Below are 15,408 nucleotides of genomic sequence, written 5' to 3'. Positions count from 1 at the left end.
ATATGCACCACACAAAGACATGTAGCCAGACCCAAGAACACCTTAGGGGGCCCGATCTATGATTGGCCCAGGGAGTGGGGGTTACAGTTGGAGGCGCTGCTGAGATTGCTGTGAGAGCTGAGATAGCTAAGAGCAACAGGACAGGTTTTCAGCGAAGCAGAACTGAAAGATGTAGGTACACTTTCAGAGCAAGCGCTGCAGAAGGAAGGGCATGTTTGCAGACTAGAGGTAGTCAGGAGAGACCGTCCTCTCGCACAGTACACCCTAGGTGCCCTGGGATGGTGATGGAAATTTGGATAAAGTGGCTATAGCTGTTCTAGTCCCTTGAGGCAGATAGTGTAGGATTCCTGTGGGAGTTAGCCTGTTAACTAGTCCAGGGACTTCAGCATAGGGTCTGCACTATGAGTGGCCAAAAGTAGGAGACGCCCAGTACTTAGGAAATGCCAAGTACACTAGCCAGTATCCAGAAAACACACCACAGAGTGCTTGTAATGAACCGTCAGCGAGTACGGTGTTCTAGGAGAGAGTTCTGCCTAGCCTGGGGTATGCCATGTGTTATATTCATTGGTTAGATCATCCTGAAGTATAGTAAGTGTCTAGAAACGAGTTACACCATAGACACTGAGAGTAGCGCTATCGTGGGCTTAGAGGGCTAACTAAAGATGACAGCGAGAGATACATGTGCCCTGCGGGGCATGGAGGAGGTTAAAATGACGACAACTGCGTCATTCACTGCAACGTGGGTTGCAGCCGATCCAAAATGGCGATTCCCGCCGAGCCTAGATCGCGCACGTACTGCGGGCAAACAGGCTGTGAAAGAAATGTGGCGAGAAATGTGAAGGGGTTTGGCGCCAAACCCAGATCCCCAGCCAAAAGAAGAGAGCGGCGTGAAAGCCGAAACCACGCCCACCTGTGCAGTGACTACGAAGCCACGTCATACAAGGAGAGAGAGTGCCCCTCCTCTTGTTTCCACCAGAGGGAGGGGCATGCCAAGATCCAATCCGAGCAGTCCTCCCCAGCGGAAGGAGGGACAGGAAGTGAGACAGAGGAACTTCACTTCTGCTTGACTGGTGAAGGAGAAGGAGCTAAGAGCGAGACCAGCAAGCTGAGCAACTCAACTCCCGCACAAAAGATGGCTGATATAAATGTGACCACGTATCAGTTTCCAGGCTTCCTGGTTGTGGAGGTTGATGGCCGTAAGTATCTGCGGTGCCTGTGCGTCCAATGCAGGACACCCGGACCGGCCCCCAGTACAGTGGCACGGTGCCCACAGTGTGGCACGTTCTACTTATGGCCTGTCGAGCCATGGCCTATGATCCAGACCCTGCGAGCTGCCTCTCCAGCAACCCTGATCAAGGTAGAGGAGGCGGAGGCGAAGGCTGCCCTGGTCCCATATGTCACCCCTTAGGTAGGGACCCAGGCCCAGCCACCAAGAGATGTCCCGGTGGAGAAGAGCGCGACTGCAGTGGAGGTACCGGAGCAGGCCCGTTTCGTACCCATACCCACTGGCGGTGCCGCAAGGACTCGAGGTGATTCCCAAGCGGAGGAGCAGTTGCAGTCCTCGTTGGATGATGAGAGAGATAGCCTGTCATTGGTGGCGATGCGCCGGCCGGCGAACCACCCCAGCTGTAAAGGCGAAGTTCCACTTACCTTTGAGATGGAGCAGACGAGTCCGGAGACCCCCCCCGACGGCGAGCGCTGGTGCGGCCTGAACCGTGTAGAAGTCCCACGGCTGTGGCGACTCCCAGTGCGGCGGAGATGGGATCTGAGACTGCTCTGGAGGAACCGCAGAGCATCGCCAGACAGCGGAGCGGTAAGTAGACACCACCACCCCCTTATTCTCGCCAGGTAAAGGAGGAACCTATAGAGAGAGAAGGGCTTGAGGCCTACCTGCCCGTCCGTGACCCTGATGGTCCACCACCGCCCTTCCGGTCCTCGACGCACTTCCGGTGCGAGACCACGGAGCGGATGGAGATTCCATGGCGACCAGCGATGATGTCACTTCCGGGTCCGACTGGCGCAGAGGCCCAGAAGCTTTGCTTTCTTCCCTGAGGAGAGCGGGGTTGGAGGCAGAGTTTTAAGAGTTCAAGGCTCAAGTAGCCAAGAGAGGAGCCCGAAGTGCTGCCGACAGAGCAAGTAAGAAGCTACCCACCGGTCGTGGCGTCGCCCGACTTAGAGACATTTAGACGGACTCTGTTGATCCCCTGGTCACCACCCCTAGCGCCATTGACCCAGCCACTGGCCCTGCCCTGTCACGTGTCCTGCCACCAGGTCCTAGTGGGAGTAAGCTGGATAAGACGCCCAAATATTCAACTGATTGGAGGGATTGGGAAATAAGTGATGAGGGTTCTGATGGGGAGATACCATTGTCAAGTGTTGTACGTGTATCACACCCCACTGTGTTTAATCCTGTTCCTAGAGGTACGGCCCGAGGGTCCCAGACTACTGCAAAAGCGGGTCCCGTAAGTCCCATAACACACAAGATGAACCCCACGATTATTAGGAATGTCATTAGAGGTAGACGCAAAGGCTCGCACTCTACCGAGGCAGAGACATCAGGTGTATCCTCCAGAACAGAGTCTGAGGAAGGTATGAGTGTAGCATCATCATACGAGCACTGAGATAAATGGTGGGCACTGTTATTCACAGGGTATCATGAGGGGATGGACCGCACCAGATTTGTGCTAATCAAGAAAGAGATAGTAGATCACTGGTGGGACGTAGGCACCTATTCTCCACAGGAGGTTGCCGACGAGTTAGACAACAGGTACCGAGATATTGTACAAAAAGTACAGATTGTTCACCTGCAGGATGGTACAGCAAATTAGGTCCAAGTGGGGACCATTGGATTCCACCTGAGGGAGAGTGTAGCCCTGGTAAGAAATGGGGCTATAGTTCTATCCTCCTCCTGGTATAATCCCTGGTAAGGGCAGGTTGCCAGGAGTTTTCATGGGTTTCCCCCACTTCAAGCACCTATCATGCACACGGAAAGACCAAACAACGCACGAGGACACCAAAGGTAACTAACGCGTAAGTATATTTATATTACTATATAATATAGTATATCTATCTATTATTGTTTATATTGCTGCATCTATTATTGTTTAATGTAAATGATGTGCTGTACTTGTGTCCTACTGCACTGTAACTTACCGGATTGTTGTTTTTCTGTACACTGTAGGGAGACAACTATTCTGGTCGACAAAATAAGTGAAGAGAATGATGAGAAGATTGCCTTAAGGGTCAAATACACTCTGCTGCAAAATCACAATCTCACTGTGTCCAAGACCAGCATAAAGAAGATGAGACGCAGAATTGAATGGAAATATGGACGTGTGAGGTTAGTACTGGACAGTACAGGAGGTTAAAGTGTTGTTTAAGAAACTGTTAAAAGGGAAGGGCAGTGGGAACAGCGCTAATGCTACAAATGAAAATAGTGACACATGGGTGACTAACATAAATTAAACACACTTTAAATGTTAAAGTGGGGGCTGCCAAGACAAAAGGTTCACACAAACCAATACAGACAATAAAAACAAAAAACACGGTGCCTCCAAAAAGAAATATAAATATAGCCTGACCAAATATAGAGTCCAATGTGGCTGGGATGAAATCCAGAGTGGAATCTTCAATGAAGTCTCATGGAAAGACAAACAAACAAATAAGACAAAAACAAAAAAGAAAAGAGAAAAAGATCATAGTGCAACAAACAACTTAAACAAATAATCACTGATATGATTGACAGGGGAATAATTACAAATTGAATGCAAATGAATTAAAATAAATAAATAAAACAACAAACACTTGAATGTTGGGCTAGAGACAATAATAAAGCGATGACATCCGGTAGGGGTAAAATTGAAACCCTACTTACAGCAAAGCTGATTGGTAAACGCCCGTAGCACAATGTCCTTGACTTAGAACCGAAGCCTGTTTGGTAGTTGGTATTACACAGCCTCTAGAGATCCACGATGCCAGGGACTGCCACTGCTAACACACTCACAGATGTCCTGATGTGTGGGGGGTGCCGCAGGTAAAGACCTGGACCCGATGCTGCCGAGGGAATCACCGAAGCACATTTACATCTGATCCCCAAGCGCAGACCATTTCCGTTCTCCAAAACAAATGAAAACATGTATGTTTAATGCAACTGAAGCAGAAATGTGAGCATTTTCTCAGAACAAGCCATTTGCAATGTGTAGCACTGAAACTGTACTGTAAGAATGTGTAAGAAACTGTACTGTACCTATAAAATTATTCCTTGTCATTACAGAGCGTACCCTATGATAAGGGAAGTTAACAAGATCAAGAGAGTGGTCAAGGCCCAGGCATGGATCGACAGTGGAGAAACTTTCCAGGATTGCATCTTCACTGACAAGTCTACTGTATCGCTGGAGAGATTTGCCACCTTTGCATTCCACAAAAAAGGTCGCATATCAATGAAGCCGCGTCCAAAACACCCAGAGAAGATGCATGTGTGGGGTGCCATCTCTAGGCGTGGACCAGGATGCATTGTCATCTTTGAAGGTAAAATAAGTCACAAGCTTTTGCCTTAAGCACTGTACTGTACTAGTGCGCAGTTTTTTGAGCGCTTTTCTTTTCTTGTTATAGGAATCATGAATAAAGCTTTTTTTCCAAGAGCAAATTGTGCCTGAGATTGTGGAATACATCATACGTGAGTTCCCAGATGGTCACCGTTTCTACTAGGACAACGATCCGAAGTACACCGCGTCAACAGCACATATTCTTGAGCGTGGTATCAACTGGGTGAAGATGCCAGCGGAGTAAGTGCGGTAACCGTGTCTCATTTTTTCCCACTGTTTTTACTGTGTATCTCTTTAACTAATTGTACTTTTTTCCCCCTCCAATGACAGATCGCCAGACTTCAATCCTATCGAAATGGTCTGGCATCAGCTGAAGGATCTTATCCGAAAAGTCGTGAAACACTCCAAAAAGGATGAGTTGGCGCAAGGCATTATGAGTTTTTGGAACGATGTAGTCACCGAGGAACGATGCAATAAATATATTGACCATATTGCGACTGTGTTGCCCTTTGTGATCGAGCGTAATGGGCAAGCATCAGGAAGATAGTATGGTATAGTACTGTACTGTAGTATGGTAAATACAGGCACACCAAGTACAGTACTGTATGATACAGGTAAGTATGGCATAGATTTTTTCTTTCCTGAGAGAGCAGCACTAGCCATCTGGTTACAAAGTATTTAACAGTAGTTACATTATACAGTAGTTCCAGTATAGACTAATTTGACAGTACTAACTGCATACTGTAGTCCAATATGGAGTAGCTATACAGTACCCAATGCCATAATATGCACCTAACTGCACAATTTTTTTTTTCCTGCGAGAGCAGCACTAGCCATCTGGTTACAAAGTATTTAAGAGTAGTTACATTATACAGTAGTTCCAGTATAGACTAATTTGACAGTACTAACTGCATACTGTAGTCCAATATGGAGTAGCGATACAGTACCCAATGCCATAATATGCACCTAACTGCACAATTTTTTTCTTTCCTGCGAGAGCAGCACTAGCCATCTGGTTACAAAGTATTTAACAGTAGTTACAGTATACAGTAGTTCCAGTATAGACTAGTTTGACAGTACTAACTGCATACTGTAGTCCAATATGGAGTAGCTATACAGTACACAATGCCATAATAAGTACCTAACTGCACTAATTTTTTATTTTCTTGTCTTTTCAGAGAAAAAAAGGATGGGGAGTGGGGTATCATGTGTACATTGTGTGAACTGTGTGTACAGTAAAGTTTATCTAAAGTGCAATCATGATTTATACAAAACCTCCCCTCTCTCAATGAACTACACAGAATGAGGAAGAATATAAAGACGGAAAATTTTATATTATTATATATATTATTATATATTATTAATTAATATTATTATCAATGTGCATTATTCATGATTATCCACCGGCCCTCAATTTTCAACTGACAGAAGAACTGAATAAGGACTGCATTTTGTATTATTCATGATTATTTGTATATTTGTATTTTTTGTTCCTGATAAAATAAAATAAATATTTATTTACATTCATGATAATCATAATCATTGACACCCCTCCCCCCTACACCAAAGAAAAAGAAAGAATGACAACAATTGGTAACTTACTGCATCACAAACATGAATCAGATTATGTTTTTTAACTCTCAATTTCACAGTGCTGTGCAAATCAGATTTACATATCAAATTCGAGAAGGGATAATCACAAGCGTTACCGTAAACAAAGCCTCAAAGGGTTTGGGGGGTGGATGGGTGAGTCATGCGCAGTAATCATCAGCTAGCTCCCTTCCGAAAGAGGATTACAGAGAGGTGACTCAAAGCCAACAATAGGAAAATTAATGAATGGTTTTGTAGAGGTGTCGATAAGAGGTTCAAATCCTTGAGCGAGCCTTGTGTGTGTGTGGGGGGGGGGGGCAGAGAGGTACAGGGTACAGCTGCATGAAGGATTAGCTGTACTGTAGTTCAAAAACATGACATATTTTCAACAGGCAGGTTAGCATAATAATTTGATCCCCACACCCCCAAATACATAAAAATCGCACAAATCAATCATGTGCAGTCAAACGCACAGTGTCGCAGTCAAAAGCTACAGCACAGATTGAATATCGTAATGTCAAGATGGTTGAGGCAGGAACATGTTGTCAGGATCGCCGCCAGGCTCCGCCCCCAGCATGCATCACGTGGCTGTACCTCTGGCATTCACAGACCGCTATCTGTGCGCACACAGCTGCGCAATGCTTCAACCGCGGAGGCATGCTCCCGCAGTATCACCTCGGCACCCATTCTGCGTTGCACTCCTCGCACGCGCGCACACCGCGTGCCAATGAACACTAGCAGCATCACCTGTGTTACACCAGCAGTCAATCCTGCATTACCCTATCGGCTCGTGGCTTATGTGTGAGGTCATCATCTGCTTGTTCCTATTGGTGCTTTCCCCTTTAAATGCCTTCCTGTTTCACTTTCACTTTGCTGAACATAAACACTGTTGTGCTGTGCTTGCTGCTTCTTGGATCTTGCCTGTTCCTGTGCCTTGCCTGACTCGTGTTGTGACCCCTGCTCGTACCTGGACCGGTCTCTTCTCTACCCCTGGACTTCGGCTTGTTATTGGACCCCCGCGCTCTCCTCTCCTCGATCACGGCTTCGGATAATGACTATTCTACTCTCTCCAACTCCGGATCACGGCAAGTACCACGGCTTCCCCGAACTCTCCTACCCTGACCCAGCTCCACGACTCCGACTACGCATTCCGGACTGGCTCCGTGGTTGTAGGGCGGTGATTATATACATCCCCACCTCAGCCCCGCGGTCTAGTCCTGTTTGTGGTGAGCGCAGCGTGACACATGTTCATTCATGTTGAGAAAATAATAATAAAAAATGACGCATGCGCAGTAATAATCAACTACAGCTCCCTTCCCAAAGAGGATTACACGCAGGCGCAGAGAGGTGACTCAACGCCAACAATAGGAAAATGTAAAAAAAACTTTTTTTTCCCCAATGAGCATTAATAATCAACACAGAAGAATACAGTAAATCAAAACTGAACATTATACACACAGGAATGTGATTGAAACCAGAAAGCCATCTGTTCAAAGGCATGGCGTGGGAGAGGTGTACTGTAGATAAGAACTTGAAATACTGCAGTGCCGTACATTATCCTGTGTGTGCGGGGCGAGCAAGGGAAGAGCGCTATATACGCCGAAATGTGATACTGTTAGAGTACACGCCTATGCGTTTCAACAATGTTCAAATGAGACATACATGTAGGTATAAATATGCAAATGTACAATTACTGCGCGCGCACACGCAGACTGTGTACTGGCGTAGGTTGACCTGCTACAGTATTAGACTTTGAAGCCAACAGCTCGCGAATGCCCACATGAGTTTTTAGATGGTTTGGCAGTATTGCAGACAGCGCTAAGAATATGCTAATATTACAAGCACTAAAATACCGGAACATATTCCGAAAAAAAAAAAATATATACTGCATCTGCCCACGGTTAACAGAGTTGCGCTGCTACGGCCGCATTAGGATAAAGGCGGCCGCCACTGTACACTAGGAATACAATTGAAATGCAAAAATATTTAGTAAGCAACAATACACCACCCACCCCTGTGCCCCCCCCATAAAACCATGATTTATTATTTGACACACACGATTAATATAACATGCCGGTGGGGGTCCCGACAGGTGTCCACAGGCCCCACTGTGCACCATGGGGGTACCCACGGGTGTCTGGGGACCTCCAGGTGGTCCCTGCTAGGCTCCGTGGGCCTCCAGGTGGTGCCCACGGGTCCCTCCGGGCACCAATGTGGTCTATGGTTGGTCCCCGCGGGAATCTGGTGGCCCTCGGTTTGGTTCCTGGGCCCCACTTACCTCCGTTTGGTGGGAGTCCCCCGCTGTGCTTCAGGGAGCTGCAGGGGTGAGCGTATCACCGGAGGCTCCGGTGGCTATCTCCCCAGGGTGCCGCCATCTTGCACGGGGTTGGCCCATGCACTGAGCATCAGCCGGCGGACATTACTAGTCGCGCATGAGTAGGAGACAGCGCGCACGCGGCAGCAATACACAGAGGCTCCGCGGGGAACTACAACTCCAAAGATGCTTAGGGAGATTGCATCACGTGCTGCAGCAGAGTCAATTGGGCTTTAGGATTCCCCTGCAGGAGTTAGTTACATTTCGCGCACTGACACCAGGAAGTCAGTCGGTGCTGGGACAGGATAGTTGTAAGAGGTATGTGTGTCCAGATTCCCCCTACGCCCCGACAACCCTCAGCTTGTGGTTGCTGCAGGGACCGGGCCATAGTTTCTATAGAAAGTGTTGTTTTAAGTGTATTCTGCAGATGTCGTGTGTTTGTCTATTAAGGAAGTAAATCACAATTTATTTTGCAACTTGCTCTGTTCAATCAAGTACCCACAGAAGGTAAAGGAAAAACGGCGGTGCATCTGCTGCTGCTTTATCATAAAGAGTGGGATACCACGTGAAACGCATCAGAGTGACCTTTTGGCTGTTTTTAATATGCCTACAATAAATTTTTGCACCTAGTTTCTTGCCGTTTGCAGTTTTGTGGTTACAATTTATCTTCCGCAGCAGCAGATGCACCGCCGTTTTTCCTTTACCTTCTGCAGTTACTCCTGGGTAGGAGCACGCCGACAGGACCAGGATATCCCCCAAGGTCAGCAGTGAGTAATTATTTTACTTCATTTATGTGATCAGTCCTTCACATTTCCCAGACTACCACATAAGGTATACCAATACAGGCTAATGGCAAGTGTATGGGAGTGTGTTTATCACTGGACTTATTTGGATTCCTGAGTTTTATGAACTGTCTCATGCAATGAAGATGTTGATATATTATATCAAGGCATAGTCTGCTCCAGGTTAGCATCACAAGAGGGGACTCCCTCTCCTCTTTCCTTTTTTAATCAAGTACCCAGAAATATAAATGTGTTGATAAAGTTTATGTCCATCGTGACAGGCTTTTAAATAACCAATAAATAAAGCTTGTCACGATGGACCCAGCTTATTACGACTTTTAATTACTGGGATCATTGATTGAGCAAGCAGAGAGATAAAAATAAATTGCGTTTATTCACCTAATGAACGCACACAACTATATTACACAAAAATACAGTAAAAAGACACTTACTTTGGAAACTGGAATGACAAAACTAATCTTTCCTAATTGCAAACACACAGCATAAGAATTCCTGGCCACTTTTCCTTCCTGTGGCCTCTAGCTGTTGAATTCGGGTCACATACTCTGAGAAATGTAGACGATTTACTCAGAGATGGAACTTCTCCAATGGGACTGAATCTCAGGTAAATCACACAAGATGGAACTGATGAAACTCTTAGATGGATCTCTTAGAACTGATGCATCTTGAGCGGGGTTCAAATCTGTGATGGTGATAAAACTCCTCTTCACCCCCACTCCCTCCTTCTTGATGTTACAGCAGAGAACAGAATTCTATCCAAAGTCATGGAAAAACATGTCCACTCCCAATTAAGAGATTTCTATACCAAGACAAATTTCCCTAGCCAATTCCAATCTGGCTTTCGCCCCAAACATGCCACCGTAACTACCTTGCTAAAAGTTTGCAATGAAATCCAGTGTGGAATGGAACGGGGACATCTCAGTGGTGCAGTATTCCTAGATTTTGTAAAGGCTTTTGATACAGTTGATCATGCTATCCTGCTTAACAAACTCCAGACCTCTGGAATAGGGAAGCATGCTTTAAACTGGTTTCAGTCCTACCTATCAGGTAGATCCCAACATGTGTCCATCTCAGGCTCTAACTCCAACCCCCTGGATATCACCTGTGGTGTTTCGCAAGGCTCTGTTCTGGGGCCCCTACTCTTGTCAGTGTTCATAAAGGATCTTCCCACAGCTTGTAATGAAGCCTCAATACACATGTATGCAGATGACACAATCCTATATGCACACAGCCATAGCCTCTCTGACCTTCAACACATACTTCAGTCTGACTTTTTGAGACTCGAAAACTGGATTTCCCAAAACAAACTGTTTTTAAACACTGACAAGACTGTAACAATGGTATTTGGGACCAAGACTAAATTCTTAAAGCTTCCAGCGACTGAGCTCCAGATTAGAACCAATGCTAACTCCACCCTAACACCTGTCACTAGTTTTAGATACCTGGGCATATGGTTTGACTCCCACTTAACATTCGGGATGCACATTGATACCCTGACAACCAGACCTATGCCAAACTAGGGGTACTTTACAGGAACAAATCCTCCCTAGGTCTCCTGGTCAGAAATCATATCGCACAGCAGATGCTAATGCCAATTATTGACTATGGAGACATAGTATATGGCTCGGCACCTCAAACCCACCTTAGCAAACTTGACACCCTCTACAATTCAATTTGTCGTTTTGTTCTCCAATGCAACTAAAACACACATCACTGCGAAATGCTCAAAGAACTAGATTGATCATCACTAGAGTCTAGACGCAAAGTTCACCTTTCCTGTCTTGCCTTCAAATTCTTTATGGGCAAGCTACCCAGCTATCTGAACAAGCTCCTCACCCCTACCACATGCAGCACTTATCATCTGAGATCAGACTCCAAAAGACTGTTCATGGTCCCAAGGCTCAACAAAGTATCCGGCCGGTCCTCCTCTTACCGTGCACCCCAAAACTGGAACAACCTACCAGAGACTCTCACATCCACCACCAGTTTAAGTTATTTCAATTCTAAGGCTGTCTCACATTTTAATCTGATCTGTAACTTTTTCATACTGTACGCCCATGATATATATTTTCTTTAACTGTGCACGCAATGTCTTGTATATAATGTATACCCTGTTCATTTATGCAACTGTATTTGTAACCATGTATTATTTGTCTTAACTCTGTGCCCAGGACATACTTGAAAACAAGAGGTAACTCTCAATGTATTACTTCCTGGTAAAATATTTGATAAATAATAGTATAGGGACACGGCCCCCTGTTTTACCATAGTGAGTGAGGGACACAGACAGGACACCGTGGTCTCCTTCTCAATGGTGGTCTGGGACCAGACACCATGTAAGGACACTATAAAGGTGGAACCATCCACGCGAGACCCACCAAACTTGAGGCGGGGCTTCGCGGATTGCAGTACTGGATCCGTGGATCCCATCATCCGCAAGACCAAGCCAGCGCACCCGGTTGTGGACACACCCGGCAGGTACCGTCTCCAAAAGTGCACCAACTCCCACAGTATAGTGGCAGCGCTGACCACATAGAGGGTGGGGCTATAACCTTGGAGACACTTAGGTGGTAGAGTGACCAAAGGCCCCATATGGTACTGTGGGGACTGTGTACAGAGTGGAACCATTGGTGGGGGTTGGTTACAGCCATGCGTAGGCAAGTGGGAAGCTGTAACCAGTAGCCATCATATATAAGTTGCTATCAGTAAACTGTTATTCTGTGTTACCCTGTGTGTTCATTGTGTGATTGTATGCCTATATATGTATATAGATCCTGTAACGGGCAAATCCACATAGTAGGATACTCTACAGGTGGAGGCGCTGATGGAGATTGTTCCAGAGTACACCCGAGGCTCCCTGCAGCAGAGGCTCAGACCTCCTGTGAGCCACAGGTATTGCACCACATGTACACCGTAGACACATATCTCACAGAGGGTGGGGATACATGTGCTACATAAATATCTAAATTCCCTCATAACTTTCACACGTGAATCACATCAACACATGCAGGTGCTCCTGGCGGGCGTGACAAGACTAAGCATGACCGTCTTACCTCTAAACCTGAGCGATAAATGAATATCTGTCCCCCAGTAACTGCTAAACCTGACGTGTCTAATCATTATATGCCACTCAGTGGCACAGGTACACACATGTAATTCTTAGCGTGTTCCACAGATGACATCACATGATATTCTATTTTGAATATAGTCACTCTTATGTTGAATACTTTCTTAGCCATGCCTCCTGAACCCTCCAGAGAATGCCTTCGAAGTCAGCTCTAAAAAGATCAAGTTTATAAGTTGTCACAAAAGCAAATTTTATACCCATCTCTGGCCAGACAACTGTTCTTTTCTCAAGACTCTATCAGCAACATACAACCCACCTGGTACATTCAGTGGGCCGTACAGGATAGCATCCCCCCCCACCCCCACCCCTTCCCTCCCCACCCCCTCCCTCCCCCACACCCACCCAATTCAGCTCTCTTTGAAGACAAGCACAAACCCGGAAAAAGTCCTGATCTGTTAAAAACGCAACATATGGTATTTTCAAAACCCAACTTGCGGCACCATTAACCCCTGAAGCATGAAATGGTTTAAAATACATAATATCTTGTGACATTATCATGACAGTTTGATTTAGAATTACAACAGAGCTGAAGGGCAAAGGGAATTTACACTGTTCTAAACTACCCATTCGTGCCCACAAGCCACCCACTGCTGCCCCATACATGTCCCCCCAACCACCCATCATTGCCCCATGTGTCCTCAGCCACCCACTGCTGCCCCATACGTGTCCCACCTGCGCCTCCCACTGCCACCCCTGTATGTGTCCCCCTGCCACCCACTGTTACCCCCATACGTGTCCCCCTAACCACCCCATATGGCCTCCTGCCACCACCACTGCACCATACGTGCCCCCCGCCACCCACCCACCACTATCCAATACGTGTCCCAGTCTCCCACCACTGCCCCTTACGTGCCCTCAGCTGACAGTTGCATGTTTGGCCAAAGCACACAGTGCCCTCATTAACCTTGTCACTGTCACAGGGACACACAGCGGAAGAGTAAAAGTACCATATACAGTAAAGACCTAAGTAATAAAGTCCTACAATGTAAATCCCCAGAGTAACTGCCACCAAACATTACAATAATTTCCCCTCACTTTCACTAGTACAGGAGCATCCTACTGAGTAACACAAGTAACAAAATTCCCCACAACAGGTAAGGGAATCCTGGCTGGGAAATAAGGTACTCGACACCTGCCAGGAGCCGCTCTGCTGTTGTTTGGATTGAAGTACCCAAGAAGTTTAAAAAACTATTTACAGCAAACTTTCTGCAGCAAAAAAAAAGTCCCAAAACAGAAATAATTGCTGGTATTTTTGCTTTTTCAAAAAAATGTTTCAGAATCGCAAGCAAGATTCAAATGCGCCATAAAGGAAACGCGCATGGTACAATGGAAACGTGCGTGGCACAAAGGAACCTGATTATTTAGCGCCTTTAAGTAAACTTGCTCCTAACTTTTATTTCAAAGAAAAATAACAACACAGAAAAGTAACTAGGGTATTTTTGGAGGCATCTGCATCACATCACCAGGGAAAAGTCTCAGAACTTGGGGCTGCCAGGATAGTTAGACACTCAGGAAGTTAGGTTACTGTATCAAGCACTGTTATCCCGAGAAAGCGAGCAATAAGGTACTCAGGGCGTTTGGTTACCATGTGTCAATAGTTTATGGAGAAAAAAACAGGGGTTCCCAATGCTACATCCAATTGACAAAACATATAAAGTAATAAGTATAAAGTTTGAATACTTCAATAATAATAATATTTACTTGGTTATTTAGTTAAACCCTTTGGCCAAAGCGTCATAAGCCTGCATACCACATCAAGGTATAACCAATAATGCAGGTCCTACACTACACTGTGAACCCTTCCCTTTACCTCTGTATGAGGGGAAAGAATCACAGTAGATCCTGTTCTTTGCAGCAGAGTAAAAAGACTCCCAAGTTAAAAAGGTGAGGAGTGAGCTCTGGGGTGGGGGGGGGGGGGTACAGGTCCCTTTGAGGTGATAGTGATGGTAGCCCAACTCCTTAGGTGCATTGTTGCAATGACATAAGTAAAATGAAAGACCCCGGCTGCGGATAATGTCCCGGATCTCCTGGACAGACCCCATTCTGCTCCCACCCACCCTGATACCCCCAGTAACTGCCCTGGCCCCAGGGGGCAGCTACTCACCCTGAAAGTAATGCGCCCCAGTGGCTCGCCGTCCGCCACTATGTCCATGTAAACCACGGGGTTATTATTGGAGCTGGAGGTTGTGGTTACTGAAAGCATGGTGAGAAGTGTGACTATGCCCATGTAAACCACTCGGTTGTTATTGGAGCTGGAGGTTGTGGTTACTGAAAGCATGGTGAGAAGTGTGCGGATCCACGGAACCCGTCCAGTCTATATATACAGTGTGTGTGCAGCACCACCCGCGTATGTGCAAAACAAAGTTTTCCCTTCGAGCTTTCCTTAATGCTGAAACTGTAATTTCTTTGTTTAGCTGGGCTCCTCATCTTATCTATTAACCCCCCCTTGTAGCACCAGAGACAGAGAGTCCACTGAAGTACTCCCCGTGCAGATAGTTAAACATGGAAACCAAATAGATGAAATAACATAGCGTAATACTGTACGGTAATCAGAACAAACATATGCAAACACACAAAAACACAGTACAAACAACAGATGCTTAGAACAAACGTGAATGAGATTAATAAAGTGACATTTAATAAATCATTAATAAACACAAATAATGAAATAATGAAATAGTTAATAATGAATGGGTCCCATATAGCACTCTGACTGTAGCTGGAATACCCGCTTACCGAAAGCAAGAAGGTATCAGGCAGTGGATATTTAAAGAGTATCCCCTCTCATGATGGCCAATCGGCTCCAAACGGTCACACGATGCAAGTCAGCATCAGCCTCCGGGCGGGGCACTCCCCTGCACTCACGGGGACAGACTCCAGATCTGTGGCTCCAAACGCCGTCTCACGAGCAGCCTGCGCTTGCGCAGTCGCAGCTGTAGATCTATGGCAGCAAATTCGTCGACACAGCTCGGCAATGCTGTGATGATAGTAACGGCAGATTCGCTCTTGCTCAGGGCGCTGTACTGGTTC

General features: G+C 46.2%; 1 protein-coding gene across 3 annotated transcripts in view; it reads right to left on the bottom strand.

Annotated features, from left to right (window-relative positions):
* Positions 1 to 14,766, bottom strand: part of LOC142501075 (peptidyl-prolyl cis-trans isomerase F, mitochondrial-like) — a 53,320-nt gene extending 38,554 nt beyond the window's left edge. Inside the window, exons 1-2 of one of the 3 annotated variants that reach the window (XM_075610393.1) lie at positions 14,637 to 14,751; positions 14,483 to 14,561 (exon numbers count right to left, since the gene is read on the bottom strand). In XM_075610393.1, coding sequence (XP_075466508.1) covers positions 14,483 to 14,561; positions 14,637 to 14,656 — 99 coding nt within the window. In that variant the 5' untranslated portion in view covers positions 14,657 to 14,751. The other 2 variants (XM_075610394.1, XM_075610392.1) reach the window with 2 other exon arrangements.
* Between the last annotated feature and the right edge of the window lie 642 nt (positions 14,767 to 15,408).

Source organism: Ascaphus truei, chromosome 8 (assembly GCF_040206685.1).
Source record: "Ascaphus truei isolate aAscTru1 chromosome 8, aAscTru1.hap1, whole genome shotgun sequence".
Taxonomy (NCBI): Eukaryota; Metazoa; Chordata; class Amphibia; order Anura; family Ascaphidae; genus Ascaphus; species Ascaphus truei.
The sequence above is the reverse complement of the archived record's forward strand: the minus strand, read 5'-3'. Positions and strand labels throughout refer to the sequence as shown.